This window comes from Pongo abelii, chromosome 14 (assembly GCF_028885655.2).
Source record: "Pongo abelii isolate AG06213 chromosome 14, NHGRI_mPonAbe1-v2.0_pri, whole genome shotgun sequence".
NCBI lineage: Eukaryota > Metazoa > Chordata > Mammalia > Primates > Hominidae > Pongo > Pongo abelii.
Window position 1 is genome coordinate 119,321,414 of NC_071999.2, and position 14,812 is coordinate 119,336,225.

At 53.0% G+C, this 14,812-nt stretch overlaps 1 protein-coding gene across 17 annotated transcripts in view; it reads left to right on the forward strand.

The window, feature by feature from the left end:
• MCF2L (MCF.2 cell line derived transforming sequence like) overlaps window positions 1–14,812 on the forward strand; it is a 209,501-nt gene that overhangs the window by 166,984 nt on the left and 27,705 nt on the right. For all 17 annotated transcript variants that reach the window (XM_054529276.2, XM_054529272.2, XM_054529273.2 and 14 more), the window contains 6 exons: window positions 3,010–3,129; window positions 6,828–6,944; window positions 7,464–7,613; window positions 8,563–8,687; window positions 10,125–10,239; window positions 14,529–14,648. In XM_054529276.2, the coding sequence (XP_054385251.2) occupies window positions 3,010–3,129; window positions 6,828–6,944; window positions 7,464–7,613; window positions 8,563–8,687; window positions 10,125–10,239; window positions 14,529–14,648 (747 nt within the window). The remainder of the gene's footprint in view (window positions 1–3,009; window positions 3,130–6,827; window positions 6,945–7,463; window positions 7,614–8,562; window positions 8,688–10,124; window positions 10,240–14,528; window positions 14,649–14,812) is intronic.

Sequence of the window (14,812 nt, forward strand, 5' to 3'; positions counted from 1 at the left end):
TTTGGGCGCTGAGTGTTTGGACACTGAGTGTTTGGGTGCTGAGTGTTTAGGTGCTGTGTGGGTGCGGAGTGTTTGGGTGCTGAGTGTTTAGGTGCTGTGTGTTTAGGTGCTGTGTGTTTGGGCGCTGAGTGGGCGCTGAGTGGGTGCTGAGTGGGTGCGGAGTGTTTGGGTGCTGAGTGTTTAGGTGCTGTGTGTTTGGGTGCTGAGTGTTTGGGCACTGAGTGTTTGGGTGCTGAGTGTTTGGGTGCTGAGTGTTTAGGTGCTGTGTGGGTGCGGAGTGTTTGGGTGCTGAGTGTTTAGGTGCTGTGTGTTTGGGTGCTGAGTGTTTGGGTGCTGAGTGTTTAGGTGCTGTGTGGGTGCGGAGTGTTTGGGTGCTGAGTAGGTGCTGTGTGTTTGGGTGCTGAGTAGGTGCTGTGTGTTTGGGTGCTGAGTGTTTAGGTGCTGAGTGGGCACTGAGTAGGGGCTGAGTGTTTGGGTGCTGAGTGTTTAGGTGCTGTGTGTTTGGGTGCTGAGTGTTTCGGCGCTGAGTGGGTGCTGAGTGTTTGGGTGCTATGTGTTTGGGTGCTGAGTGCTTGGGTGCTGTGTGGGTGCTGAGTGGGCGCTGAGTGGGTGCTGAGTGGGTGCTGAATGTTTGGGTGCTGAGTGTTTAGGTGCTGTGTGTTTTGGTGCTGAGTGTTTAGGTGCTGTGTGTTTGGGTGCTGAGTGTTTGGGTGCTGTTTAGGTGCTGTGTGGGTGCTGAGTGTTTGGGTGCTGTGTTTGGGTGCTGTGGGTGCGGAATGTTTGGGTGCTGTTTTGGCACTGAGTGGGTGCTGAGTGGGTGCTGAGTGTTTGGGTGCTGTATGTTTGGGCGCTGAGTGTTTGGGTGCTGAGTGTTTGGGCGCTGAGTGTTTGGGTGCTGTATGTTTGGGCGCTGAGTGCTTGGGTGCTGAGTGTTTGGGCACTGAGTGTTTGGGTGCTGTGTATTTGGACACTGAGTGTTTGGGCGCTGAGTGTTTAGGTGCTGTGTGTTTGGGTGCTGAGTGTTGGGCGCTGAGTGGGTGCTGAGTGTTTTGGCACTGTTTGGGTGCTGAGTGTTGGGTGCTGAGTGTTTGGGTGCTGAGTGTTTAGTAGCTGTGTGTTTGGGTGCTGAGTGTTTAGTAGCTGTGTGTTTGCTGTGTGTTTGGGTGCTGAGTGGGCACTGTGTGGGCGCTGAGTGGGCGCTGAGTGTTTGGGTGCTGTGTGTTTGGGTGCTGTGTGTTTGGGTGCTGTGTGTTTGGATGCTGAGTAGGCGCTGAGTGTTTTGGTGTTGAGTGTTTGGGTGCTGAGTGTTTCGGCGCTGTTTGCGTGCTAAGTGTTTGGGTGCTGAGTGTTTCAGCGCTGTTTGGGTGCTGAATGTTTGCGTGCTGAGTGTTTGGGTGCTGAGTGTTTCGGCGCTGTTTGGGTGCTGAGTGGGCGCTGAGTGTTTGGGTGCTGAGGACAGACTTGTCAAGGTCTTGCTACTAGGATTCCACAACTGTGGAAAAGGCATTGTATAATCCTGAGTGAGGTCCCAGCCACTTATGTTGCAATCCCAGAGCTGGGTTGGAACTTGGGGTGTGCGATCTAGAATTCCCGCCTGAGACCATGTTGTCAGCAGTAGAGATGAGCCCAGGTGTCCCTGCAGCCAGCGTGGCCGGAGGGCCCAGCCTTGGCCCACGCCCCACACGTCCCCTGACTTCAGACCCTATCCCAGCTTCCTGACCTCAGGGCCCTCTTCTTATGGTCCTCGCTAGGCCAGCCTGGACATTGGAGTGTAGCTGGGACAGTGCCCAGGCAGGACATCCTGGCGAGTCGGTCACTCCTTCTCTAGTCCTTGCTGCTATATTCCTTTCGGGCTTTAGGGCAATGCCATTCTTTTCTATGTCATATTTTAGGTGCATTTAACTTAGTTATCCAGAAATCAAACTCAGTTGCTTCACAATTTCTTTTTTGGTGATGGGGTCTCCCTGGATTTCAGCATCTGGACATAACTTGGCATCGAGAGCAGCTGTCACTGCACATCTGTCATCACGGCTTTTGAGCGCTTCCTTGGTGCAGGCATCCACTGAATGCCAGCACGCCTTGGTCCATTTCATCTTCGAAAGGGTGTCATGAGTAGACACTGCTGCTCTCCCCACTTTCCCAATGGAGAAGCTGAGACACAGAGAAGGGGAGTGACCTACCCAAGGTCCCACGCCTTGTAAGAGGCAGAGCCGGTTTCCAAATAAATTCATGTAACTGTGTCCAAGGCCGTGTGTGCACACCAGGGCACAAGATTATTTTTATTTTTGTAGGTAACACACATATGTGTCTATGTTGCTTTTATAAAATTTGACAAGTGTCTTGGTTTCCTGGGGCCATGGTAACAAAGTAACTACAGACTGGCCACTGGACGCACAGAAGCCCTTCCCTCCCAGCCCTGGAGGCGGAGTCTGAACTCAGGCGTGGCCGGGGCAGGCTCCTTCCAAGGCTACGGGGAGCGTCTCTCTGCTCGAGGCCTCTCTCCAGCTTCTGGCCTGGCTGCCTCCTGGGTCTCCCTGGGTGTGGAAGCACCTCCCCAGCCTCCACCAGCAAATTCTCTGGGAGCTCTCCACGCGGTGCTGGGATCAGGGCCTGCCCTAATGACCTCGTTTTAGCTTGGTTACCTCTGTAAAGACACCGTCACCAACCAAGGTCACATTCGGAGGCACTGGGAGTTAGGCTTCAACATCATAATTTGGGGGGACACAGCTCAGCCCCAACAACTGTCGTAAGCTTTGGAATTTTACATTTGTAAGCAGCATAACGTTCTACCAAGGCATGAGGCTTTTCCTCTTTTCTTTTAGAAAAGGGTGATGCTTCTAACAGAGGCCAGCATCTCTACCACGTTTATCTCAGCATAAACCTGCTGTGTTGAGGATGCCCAGCCCGCGAGCTGCGCCTCCCCGGTCAGCCCAGCGTGCAGGCACCGCGCTGGGGGGCTGCTGTCCGCACAGCACGCTGCAGGCTCTTGTCTCTCGCCCTCTCCCGCAGGCATCTTTCCCGGCAAACCTGCAGCTCGTCCTCGTGCTTCGCCCGACGGGTTTTTTCCAAAGGACTCTCTCCGACATCACTTTCAAATTCAATAGAGATGACTTTAAGATGAAGGTGCCGGTAAGTGCCCCCCGCCTCTGTCCTGCGGGAGCAGAACAGAACTAATTGCCGTCCTGGCCTATCTGTGATCATTGAAATCCTCAAGGAGCTGACTTCAGGGCCACGCGGTCAACAAAACCCCACAGGACCTGGTGGGAAGTTGCACCTCCTCAATGCTGTCAGAAGCAGCGCAATCCTTTCTTCCTCCACCCCGCCCCCAGCCCCCACCCCACCAGAGGTGCACAGAGCATCAACCTCAGACAGGCCACCATGTGGGCGTCCCATCAGGACGCAGGTCACGTGACATTCATACCCCCAGGAAAACTGCAGAACTCGAGACCCTAAGGGCTGAGAGTTCCCCCGCCGACCTGTGAGGAACTCAGCCCAGGCCCTGCCTGCGCCCCAGGAATGAGAGAAGGGCTGGGAGGGAGCTGTAAGCATCTCTGGACCTAGGAGGGAGCACCCACTGCTGACAGGGAAGGGCCAGACCTGTCCTGGAGCAGCCAACAGGGTGACCCCTGCCCGATCGCCACCACACTATCCCGGCACAGGGCAGCGTCTCCCAACCCTGCCCACTGAGAAGGCACCTTCAGCCCTGATCCACTGTCCTTTAAAGAACAAAGGCTTCACAAAGTCCCTTAGAGCCTGTGGAGCCCGGTCACCAGCCCGAGCCGTGTAGCTCCCCCGGAGATCCCTAGTCAGCTGCCTCGGCGAGCTCACATCTTCTCTGCCACAAAGAGAACAGAGACATGTGGGCCAGCACCAGGCACCTCAGAGCCCCCCACGGCACCAGCCAGACACTGCTGGAAACCAGGCAATCTGGGGTGCAGGTCGCTCACTGTGAAGCTACTCCTTGTGCCCTGGGAATCAGGTGGCACCAGCCCTCCTCCTCCACCCTCATTGCACTACAGCCTCAATGCCAAACATGCAAGAGCCCTTCTCTGACAGAGAAGAAAACTGGACCTGGGGCCTTTCCCCGTGTACTGCCCCCTTCCCCTCCCCTTCCCTCCCCCTCTCCCTCCTTTCCCTCCCCTCCCTTCCCCTCCCCCTCCTTTCCCTCCCTTCCCCCTCCCCTCTTTTCCCCCTCCCCCTCCTTTCCCCCTCCCCCTCCTCCTCCCCTCTTTTCCCCCTCCCCTTCCTCCTCCCCCTCCCCCCTCCTCTCCCCCTGCCCGAGACAGCCCTGGGGGCCACAAGGCCCCATCCACTCTACCCAACCCCATGCAGTCCACTCCGGGTGTCGCCCATGACCCTGGTGCCTGGCCTGCAGCAGTAACTGCAGGTGCAGGGCGGTCTGCATGGCACCCATGGGGCTCTGTGCCATCATGCTTTGGTGGCCCCAGAACCACCAGCTTCCAAGCCATTGGGAAGCTCTGTGCATGCACCGTTTTTCGTAGCCTTGGAGAAGCCTTAGTTTCTGAACAGTCCGTTCCCTAGAGACGACTAGCGACAAAACCGTGCAGAGCAGGGACTTGTGGGCAGTGGGAGGCTCATGTCCTGACACCAGGATGAGCTAGGCATTGCGTGTGCAGCTCAGCACCCTGCAGACAGCGCCTCTCGTGGCGGCATGTGCAGCTCAGCGCCCCGCAGACAGCGCCTCTCTTGGTGGCGTGTGCAGCTCAGCGCCCCGCCGACAGCACCTCTCATGGTAGCGTGTGCGTGTTATGGCCCTTATGGTAGAGATAACTCCATGCGCCCTCCTTCCCTCCTATTTGGCAGGCACTGCACACTAGCCATAGGCTTTGTGACCACAGACGTGTCACGGGGAGCAAGACTGACCTCGCGAGTCACCCATGCCACAGGCTCCCCTGCACAATGGCTCCACAGCAAGCCGTCAAAATGGGTTTCACAAAAATCACTGGCATCTTCAAACTCACAGCCCCACTTAAATAATTCTTGAAATTAGAGTGGATGTTGTGAAGGATGCAGTTGTTGACACATGTGTGTCCGTGTTTCAGTGCTGTGTGCTGAACTCAGCCGTAGAAAGGAGACATGAGGGAGAACAGTGGCCCCGGCACCTCTGCTGCCGTGACTGACTATCCAAACCCATGGATGGAGTGACCTCAAAAAGGGCAAGAGAAATGCAGAAAAATGAAGACAAGGCATGTGTAGAGGAGCTTATTCGGCCGTCACAACCACAGGTTTCCCGGGTAACCATAACCGTATGGGAACTGCCAGCCACTCTCCCCATCCGGCCTCAGTGGTGGTGTGTTGATTTCAACTGGTGTCTACAATGACCGCGGGGTATTTTCGGCAGGAACAGGGACAAAGATGATCATCTTTGCCATCAAAGCACTGTTTGATGATGTTGCTGGAGGAGGTGTAAACGCCTGTTGCGTGTCCTTGGCCGTCACAGGCCACACTCGTGTTGAGTTTTGTGCACCTCCAACAGCGCCATTTGCTGCTCACCGTGGCATGATGAGCTCAGGCACAACATGCCCATTTACAAAGGAGGCAGCTGAGACACAGAGAGAGTGGGCGGCTGGCCTGCGGGCGAGTGGGACCCACATCCGGGTCCACACAGGTCTGAGGCCAGGTACCCCTGTCCGCACAGCCGCCCACAGTGTCCAGACACCCCTGCCTAAACAGCCGCCCACAGCGTCCAGACACCCCTGCCTAAACAGCCGCCCACAGCGTCCAGGCGCCCCGTCCGCTCAGCCGCCCACAGTGTCCAGACACCCCTGCCTAAACAGCCGCCCACAGCGTCCAGACACCCCTGTCCACACAGCCGCCCACGGTGTCCAGGTGCCCCTGTCTGCACAGCCGCCCCCAGTGTTCAGGCGCCCCGTCCACACAGCTGCCCATGTTGTCCAGGGTTTGGATAAAATCTAGGCTTTGCTTTGCAAGCTGTCAGACGGGACCACAAAATGGGTCTCCTGAGGTTTAGCTCAGGGGTTATTTGACACCACATCATGTATTATTAAATACTGTATCAGTCTAGAGTGGAGACTCTCAACTGGGGGTGATTTTGCCAGATAGTCAGTCACGGCAGCAGAGGTGCCAGGGCCACTGTTCTCCCTCATGTCTCCTTTCTACGGCTGAGTTCAGCACACAGCACTGAAACACGGACACACATGTGTCAACAACTGCATCCTTCACAACATCCACTCTAATTTCAAGAATTATTTAAGTGGGGCTGTGAGTTTGAAGATGCTGGTGATTTCTGTGAAACCCATTTTGACGGCTTGCTGTGGAGCCATTGTGCAGGGAAGCCTGTGGCATGGATAACCCATGAGGTTGGTCTTGCTCCCCGTGACACGTCTGTGGTCACAAAGCCTATGGCTAGTGTGCAGTGCCTGCCAAATAGGAGGGAAGGAGGGCGCACGGAGTTATCTCTATCATAAGGGCCATAACACGCACACGCTACCACGAGAGGTGCTGTCGGCGGGGCGCTGAGCTGCACACGCCACCACAAGAGGCGCTGTCGGCGGAGCTCTGAGCTGCATCCCATCCACACAGCCACCCACAGCATCCAGGTGCCCCCATCTGCACAGCCACCCACAGCGTCCAGGTGCCCCCATCCACACAGTCACCTGCAGTGTCCAGGTGCCCCCATCTGCACAGCCACCCACAGCATCCAGGTGCCCCCATCCACACAGCCGCCCGCAGCATCCAGGCAGACGTGGTCCTCTCTGTGCTGCTAGGTGTTCTGCTGATGGGGCAGCTCTTTTGGGAGCCAACAATAATCCCAAACACCACCACGCATTCCCTTTCTCCTCCAGGTCATAATGCTGAGCTCCGTACCAGACTTACACAGTTACATCGATAAGTCGCAGCTGACCGAGGACCTGGGCGGGACCCTGGACTACTGCCACTCCCGGTGGCTGTGCCAGCGCACGGTGAGCCGCGTCGGGGCCAGCGGGGCTGGCTGATACCAGCTCGAGTACTTCCACAGAATTGCTCTTGCATTACAACACGGCCCTTTCCAAAAACATGTTCACATTAACAGTCGTTTTCTTTCCCAAGAATGAGGAGATGGTCTCAGTGGACCTTAGTCATTGTAAAGAAGTAACATGAGTAATAAGTTTGGGAGTGGCTTTCTCTGGGCTTGGAGACCAAAAAAAAAAAAAAAAAAAACCCTTGCATTGTGGTTTGCAACACTCACTGCTCTCAACAGGGAGAGGCAGCGCAGGCACAGGCGACTCTAGGTGATGGGCACGTGTGTAGAGTGTGCCTGGTATGTTTCTGAAGAGGTCGAGGAGGGCAGGACGCTATGGGAAGGCGTTCACCGTCCTCGCATCAGGCGGTCTCGCCTGATGGGTCTGTGCGGGAACCATTTCCGCCGGTGTCTGCTTTCAGGGCAGCAGGAGGTGGGTGCAGTGCACAAGGCATGCAATTGTGTTTTCTCTGTCCCCAAGGCCATCGAAAGTTTCGCCCTCATGGTGAAGCAGACGGCTCAGATGCTGCAGTCCTTCGGGACCGAGCTGGCCGAAACAGAGCTGCCCAATGACGTCCAGTCGACAAGCTCAGTGCTGTGTGCTCACACAGAGAAGAAGGACAAGGCGAAGGTACATGGGGGGCACTCCGGTTGGAAGCTGTGGGGGGCTCCGGTCAGTCGGAAGCTGTGCAGGGCTCCGGTCGGAAGCTGCAGGGGGTCTTTCGTCCCAGTGGGAGTTTGTGTCAGCAGCACGTAAGACCAAGAAGTCAGCAGGCTTGAGATGACTTTTGATGGCGATTAGCTCGGCAACCTCTCTGATGAGAATGGAATAAAAGGAGTGTAAATGAACCCTGTAGATTGCCAGCTGCGGCTGCCGTTCTGGCGTTGGGTCAACCGTTGGCCCTGGGCGGCTGTGGCTTCAGGAGTGGGATCAGGGGCGGCTCTCCTCTCAGGAGCACTTTTGGCTGTCTGTGTGGGGAGCTCCCAAATAGACATCTCTTGCTTCTGAGTGTGACCGAGACAGGATGTCTGTGCCGGTTTCTCATGCCGAGCAGGCGATGAAGTGGTGGTTGGAATTGCTGTTTGCAGAACACTCCCAGTGCTCACGTGTCCACAGCACTTGCTGGAACAAACGTATTCTGAGGAGCACATGCTCCCTGCTCTGTTCTGCCCCTGGCCCACCGGCACGCTGCTGGCTTTGCAGCAGTGGTGGCCCAGGGCCATGACCTGCTGGTGTGTCCCCGAGGACTGTGCCTCTGTGCTCACCAGGCCACTCCACCGTGAGGACACTGAGGACCAGGAGCAGGCACCATGAGAAAGCCTGGTCTCCAGTGACTCTTTCACCTTAACCCGTTGCCCTGAGTGACCTGTAATGGCAGCTTTGCCCCGGGGCACACAGGAGTGAGTGAGTCCCCGACATCGGCCCGCCTGCCCGCACAACCCCACAGAAGAGACTGGGAAGACTCAGGGGTCGGGGATTGACCCCTTCCTCAGCCCCGCCCCCTCAAGAGCAAGGCCCCACGAGGGCTGCACTGTGTGCCTGGACGGGGCCGGGGTGCGAGGCTGCATTCTCTCCACAGGAGGATTTGAGGCTGGCACTAAAAGAGGGGCACAGTGTCCTGGAGAGCCTCAGGGAGCTGCAGGCTGAGGGCTCAGAGTCCAGTGTGAACCAGGACCAGCTTGACAACCAGGCCACCGTGCAGAGGTGAGGCCCGGCCGCCTTCATGCCCTCATCCTGTCCCAGTCCAGGGCAGGATCCTCTCAAGCACACAGCTTCTGCGAAAGAAAGAGGCCATGGAAAAAGCAAGCAGCGTGGCAGGCAACCCCACTCCCGGCCAGGGCCAGCACAGCAGCCAGCCTCCAAGCCTCTGTGTGGACCTGGCTCCTCCTGCTGAAATGCTTTTCTCTTGAACCCCACAGAAAGCCACTGTTTTGGGGACAATTTCCTAGAGCAAACACCCTTTTGCAGGCATGAAGGAGGTGTTAGGGGAAGCAGAGGCGATGGAGCGCCTCAGACCTGGGGCTTCTGCATTCCAAGCGGGGCTTCCACGGACAGGGAGAAAGCTCGGGGTTCTCCTCGCTGCAGCTAGTGTTTCTTACTTTCATTGTAAAAGGTGTGATTCTCATATTTCTCCCTTGGGCTTCCAGCTTTTTAGCAGCACAGGGTAGAGCACTTGTGTGCTCGGCATGGTGCTCTAGGATGTCCAGAACTCCCTGAGCGTCCCCCTCACCTCCCCCAGAACTCCCCGAGCCTCCCCCGTCCCATCCTCCCCAAGACTCCCCAAGCCTCCCCTGTCCCATCTGGCTGGTGGGTGCTATCAGCCCCGCCTCCCAGCTGAGGAGCAGGACCCGCACAGCTGGACAGCGGCTTGTCCGGCAGGGCCGTGCGGGGTGCACCCAGGCCTGGACCAAGCTGGTCCTTTTGACTCTCAGCTGCCTTTGACTCCCACGCAGTGTGGCCCACGCCCTGAGCTGCCTTCTGTGCCAGGGACACGCCAGAGGCCCCGGGGGCTCAACGGCGCATCCTTGAGGGGCTCCTCGTAGATGGGGTGCCGTGACCCACGAGGCAGAGGCTGCAGCACAGCCCATGAGGGTGGGCCCTGTCCTGGCCTGTGTCGGGCACCTTGTCAGCTTCCCAAAGACTCAGTTTCCTCATCTATAAAGTGAAGCTGATCCGCGCACGCCTGGCAGGGTGGGCGTGGGGCTGACTGGGTGGTGCACAGCTGGAGTCCCAGCTACTCGGAGGCAGAGGTTGCAGTGAGCCGAGATTGCACCACTGCACCCAGCCCAGGTGATGGAGCCAGACCCTATCTCAAAAAATAAATTTTAAAAAAAGTTTTTTAATTTTTAAAAAATAAAAATGAACAAACTCGGCGGCTCAGCCTAGTCGCAGTGACCTAGAGGGAGAGAAGCAAGAAGGAAAGCACACAGCCCCTGATGCTTTCTCCAGGGCCTCCCTCCCATGCTGACCGCCCTGAGCACCCGCAGATCCCAGGTTTAGGTGCAGGGAGTGAGCGGAGGCCAGGATCTCAGGAAGGCCCGGGGTGGAGATGAGCCTTGGGGTCGCTCGAACACCCACTGCGCTCCACGTTTCGTGGGGCGCCGGGGGCCACACAGACAGTCAACTCCTCCTCTTTCCCAGGCTCCTGGCCCAGCTGAACGAAACCGAGGCTGCCTTCGATGAGTTCTGGGCAAAGCATCAGCAGAAGCTGGAGCAGTGTCTGCAGCTCCGGCACTTTGAGCAGGGCTTCCGGGAGGTGAGTGTCCCTGGGTGGAGCCAGCAGCCGCCCTGATGCCCACGGGGCCTCCTGTGCCTGTGCCCTGGTCCCAGTGCCAGGAGCTGAGCCGTGCCACCCAGTTGACTTTGGCTTAATGCAGAAAAGTCTCCACTTGCCAGGTGGAGCCTGTGAGATGAAGTCAGGCTGAGCCTTGAAATGCACGATTGATGACTGCATCATTGTATAGAAAGGTGATTGAAAATCGGCTCACTGGGATGCACTTACACTGCATTATTCGTAAAGTAGCAGGAAGCCTTTGCTCCCCCTTCATAGTCATTTGCATGCTCCTTTATTCAGCAAGCATGTAGGATGTGCCTGCTGTGTGCCAGACTGTAGGACGGTATCACAGTCATGAGGTGCACGGCAACACGGCCAGTGCAGCCAGACCCAGACGTCTCCCTCCTGCAGCCCTTCGTGGACTCACCCGTGTTCCTCCCAGCCCACCCCTCCTCAGCCCCCGGCAACCACTCATCTGCTTCTGTGGCTGTACTTTTGCCATTTCAAGAATGTGACATAAAGGAATCCCACAGAATGTCACACTTGGGATTGGTTTGTTTGCTCAGCACAGCTCTCTGCAGACCCCCAGGTGCCGGTGGCTCACTCATTGTGTTCCCCGGTGTGGACGGACCACAGTTCTTTCAATCATTCACCTGTTGAAGGGTATCTGGGTTGTTTCTGGATTTGAGTATTACAGATAAAGCTGTTACAAACATTCATATACTGATGTTGGTGTAAATGTAAGTTTTCATTTCTTTGACTTAAATGCCCAGAATGTAATTGCAGGGTTATATAGTAGTTGCATGTTTCATTTAAGAAAGTGCCAAACGGTTCTCAGCGTATGAGAGACTAGTTGCTTCCCCTTTCCCCAGCACGTGGTGGTGTAGTGATTCTTTATATTATGCTCACATCCTGATGTGTGTGCCATGGAATCTCACGGTGGGTTTCCGTTGCGTTTCACCAGTGCTGATGGCGCTAAACACCTTTCCACGTGCTTATTTGCCATTCGCATATCCTCTTTGGTAAAATGTCTTATTTCTGTTGCCCATTTTCTAACTGGATTGTTTGGTTTTGTGCTTTCATTTTACGGTTTTGTTACATTTTGAGAATTCCTTATATACTGCAGATACTAGTTCTTTGTCACATATGTGGTTTGCGAATATTTTCTCCTGGTCTGTAACTTTTCTTTTCATCCTCTTAACAGGGTTTTTCACGTAGCCAAAGCATTTAATTTTGACGAACTCCAATTTGTCAATTTCTCCTTTTAAGGATTATACTTTTGGTCCTAGATTCCAAGTATATTCCCCTAAGCCTTTTTCCCCCCAAATCTCATAGTTTTACATTGAAGTCTATGACCTAATTTGAGCTAATTTTTGTATAAGGTATGAGAATTAGATCATGATTTGTTTTACCTCTGGATGTCCAATTGCTGTAGCACTGTTTGTTGAAAAGGCCCTTTCTTCCACTGGATTTCTTCTCCACCGTTGTCAAAACTCTGGGCACATTTGTGTGGGTCTGTTCTGGAGACTTTCTATTCAATTACATTTATCTACATACCTGTTCCTCTGTCTGAACCACAAGGTCTTAATTACTACAACTACATAATGTCTTGAAATCAAGTACACTCATTCTTCCCTCTTTGTTTTCTTTTTCAAAATTGTGTTAGCTTCTAGTTCTTTTGCCTTTTCATGCCAATTTTAAAATTATCTTGTCTACATATATAAAAACAAATTTCCTGGGGTTTTCACAGGAGTTGTGTTAAACCTATATTTTAAGGAGAATCAGTGTGTTTACTGTGTTGAGTCTTCTAGTCAACAAACATGGTATTCTCAACATTTGATTTCTTTCACCAGTGTCGAGTAGTTCTCAGCACACAAGTTCAGTACGTATTTTGTTTGACTTACCTTTAATATTCCATTTTAAGAAGTCACCACAGTATTATATTTTTAATTTTGGCATTTATGTATTCATTGCTGCATATAGAAATACGATTGATTTTTGTATATTTATATTGTCTCCTGCGACCTTGCTGAGCACACGTATTCGAGATGGTTTTTTGTAAAGTCCTTGAAATTTTCCATATAGACCATCATGTCATGTGCAAATAAGGACAGTTTGGTTTCTTCCTTTTTGAAGATATGCCTTTTATTCTACCCGCACCTGCAACACCCTGCCCCACCGCGTACTGCCCCCAACTAGAGCTTCCACCATCTGATAAGAGTGGCGAGGCTGGACATCTCTGCCTTGTCCCCAACCTTAGGAGGAAAGTGTTTAGTTTTTCACTATCAGGTGTAATGTTAGTTGTAGGATTGTTGTAGATGCTCAATAAAACTATCTTGGCCTAGAGATTTCTTTGGGAGACTTTTAAAATTATGAATTCAGTGTCCTTAATAGTTATGCAACTATTGAAACTATCTGTTTCACAATGAGATGTAGTAGTGTGTTTTTCAAGGCAATGTGTAGGTTGTTTATAGTATTCTTTTTTTATCTTTTTGGTATCTGCAGGGTCTGTAGTGATATTCCCTGTTTCATTTCTGATATTTGTAATTTGCATCTTCTTTCTTTTTTTCTTTGTCAATCTAGATTGAGATGTTATCACTCCTCATCTTTCCAAAGAACTAGTTCTTTGTTTCATTAGTCTTCTCTGTTGTTTTCTGTTCTCAATTTAATTGATTTCTGGTCCTACCTTTATTATTTCTATGAATTGTTTTGGTGGGAACTTACATGCTTTATTTGAGACTATTCCTCTTTTCTAACATACATATTTAATAAGAACACTATAAATTTCCCTCTCATCACTGATTTAGCTGTGTTCCACAAATTTTGATGTATTATATTTTCTTTTTCATTTAGTCCAGCTTTTTTTTTTTTTTCCAGTTTCCCTTGGAACTTCCTCTTTGACCCATTGATTATTTAAATGTATGTTGTTTGGCTTCCATTGTTCAGAGATTTTCCTGTTGTCTTTCCATTCTTGATTTCAAGTTTGATTCATTGTGATCTGAGAACATCCTCTGTATGATTTCAGTTCTTATAAATGTGTTGACATTTGTTTTACGGCCCAAGAATATGGTCTTTCTTGGTATATGTTCCTTGCTTGAAAAGAATGTGTATTCTGCTATTGTTAGGTGAAGTTTTATAAATATCAGTTAGATCCCGTTGGTTGATTGTATTGAGTTCTTCTATATCCAAGCTAGTTTCTGAGAGGTGGTGCATTATCCATAACTCAGTGGCTGTGGGTAGCATGGAGGGAAGTCTCACACATCAGCTGGGCCACATGCAGGGGGTTCAAGGATGGACAAGAATCCCGCCTTCCTGGCCTTCAACCCCAGGCCGTCTGAACTACAACCCCCTTGGCACTGGGATGTCTGCGTACACACCCGTTCTCAGGTTCATTTCCAATAACAAAAATTAAAAGCTTTTGTATTTAAAGGAATAAGTGTTTATATGTTTTAAAAATCAGGCCAGGCATGGTGGCTCACGCCTGTAATCCCAGCACTGTGGGAGGCCGAGGCGGGTGGATCACCTGTGGTCAGGAGTTCAAGACCAACCTGGCCAACATGGTGAAACCCCATCTCTACTAAAAATGCAAAAATTAGCTGGGCGTGATGGCTGGCGCCTGTAATCCCAGCTACTTGGGAGGCTGAGGCAGGAAAATCACTTGAACCAGAGAGGCAGAGGTTGCAGTGAGCCAAGATCACGCCATTGCACTCCAGCCTGGGCAACAAGAACAAAACTCCATCTCAAAAAAAAAAAAATTAAAAACTAAAATAAAAATCATTTCTGTGACACCCGTTGTCTTCCTGCCAACAGCAGAAATCGTAGACATTGGAAGTTAGTAGAAAGCTAGAAGGGACTGAGTTACATAACTCTCCACGCCTAGGATCCAGTAGGAATGCTGACAATTCCAGCGTCCATATTGCTGTTGGCTTTCGGCTCCCAGGGCCCTTGTCCTTGCGTGATCTCATCTTCTCCTCATGCTGTTTTCAGGTGTGTGGTTGATAAATGGAGGCATACACAGGCCACAGAGAAACAAGTGTCCTGCCAGTGAGGTCACTGGTGGGTAGCGTCGACCCAGAGGCCCCACGGTCTCCACTTGATTGGTGACCACTCGGGGCCGACTTTGCACCTGTCTGACTGTGGTCCCTGCTTGATTGATGACCACTTGGCCCGACTTTGAGTTCTGTCATTTCCCTGATCTGGAGCACTGGAGCGGGTTCTCTCTGTTCAGGTGAGGGAGACACCCCCCTGAGATGCGCCCTCCTCTGTTCCAGGTCAAAGCCATCTTGGACGCGGTGTCCCAGAAGATAGCAACCTTCACGGACATCGGCAACAGCCTGGCACATGTGGAGCACCTGCTGAGGGACCTGGCCGGCTTCGAGGAGAAATCAGGCGTAAGGCGGGGTCCCGGCTGGGGCGGCGGGAGAGTGTGGGCAGCATCATCAGGTGCTGCTCAGGAAGGTGCAGGAATGGGCCTCCCGCCTACAGAGAACGGACCCCACAGCCCCCCGGGGACGTCCACAGGGGGTGGGGGCTGCTGCCTGTACCCCTCCCCTCC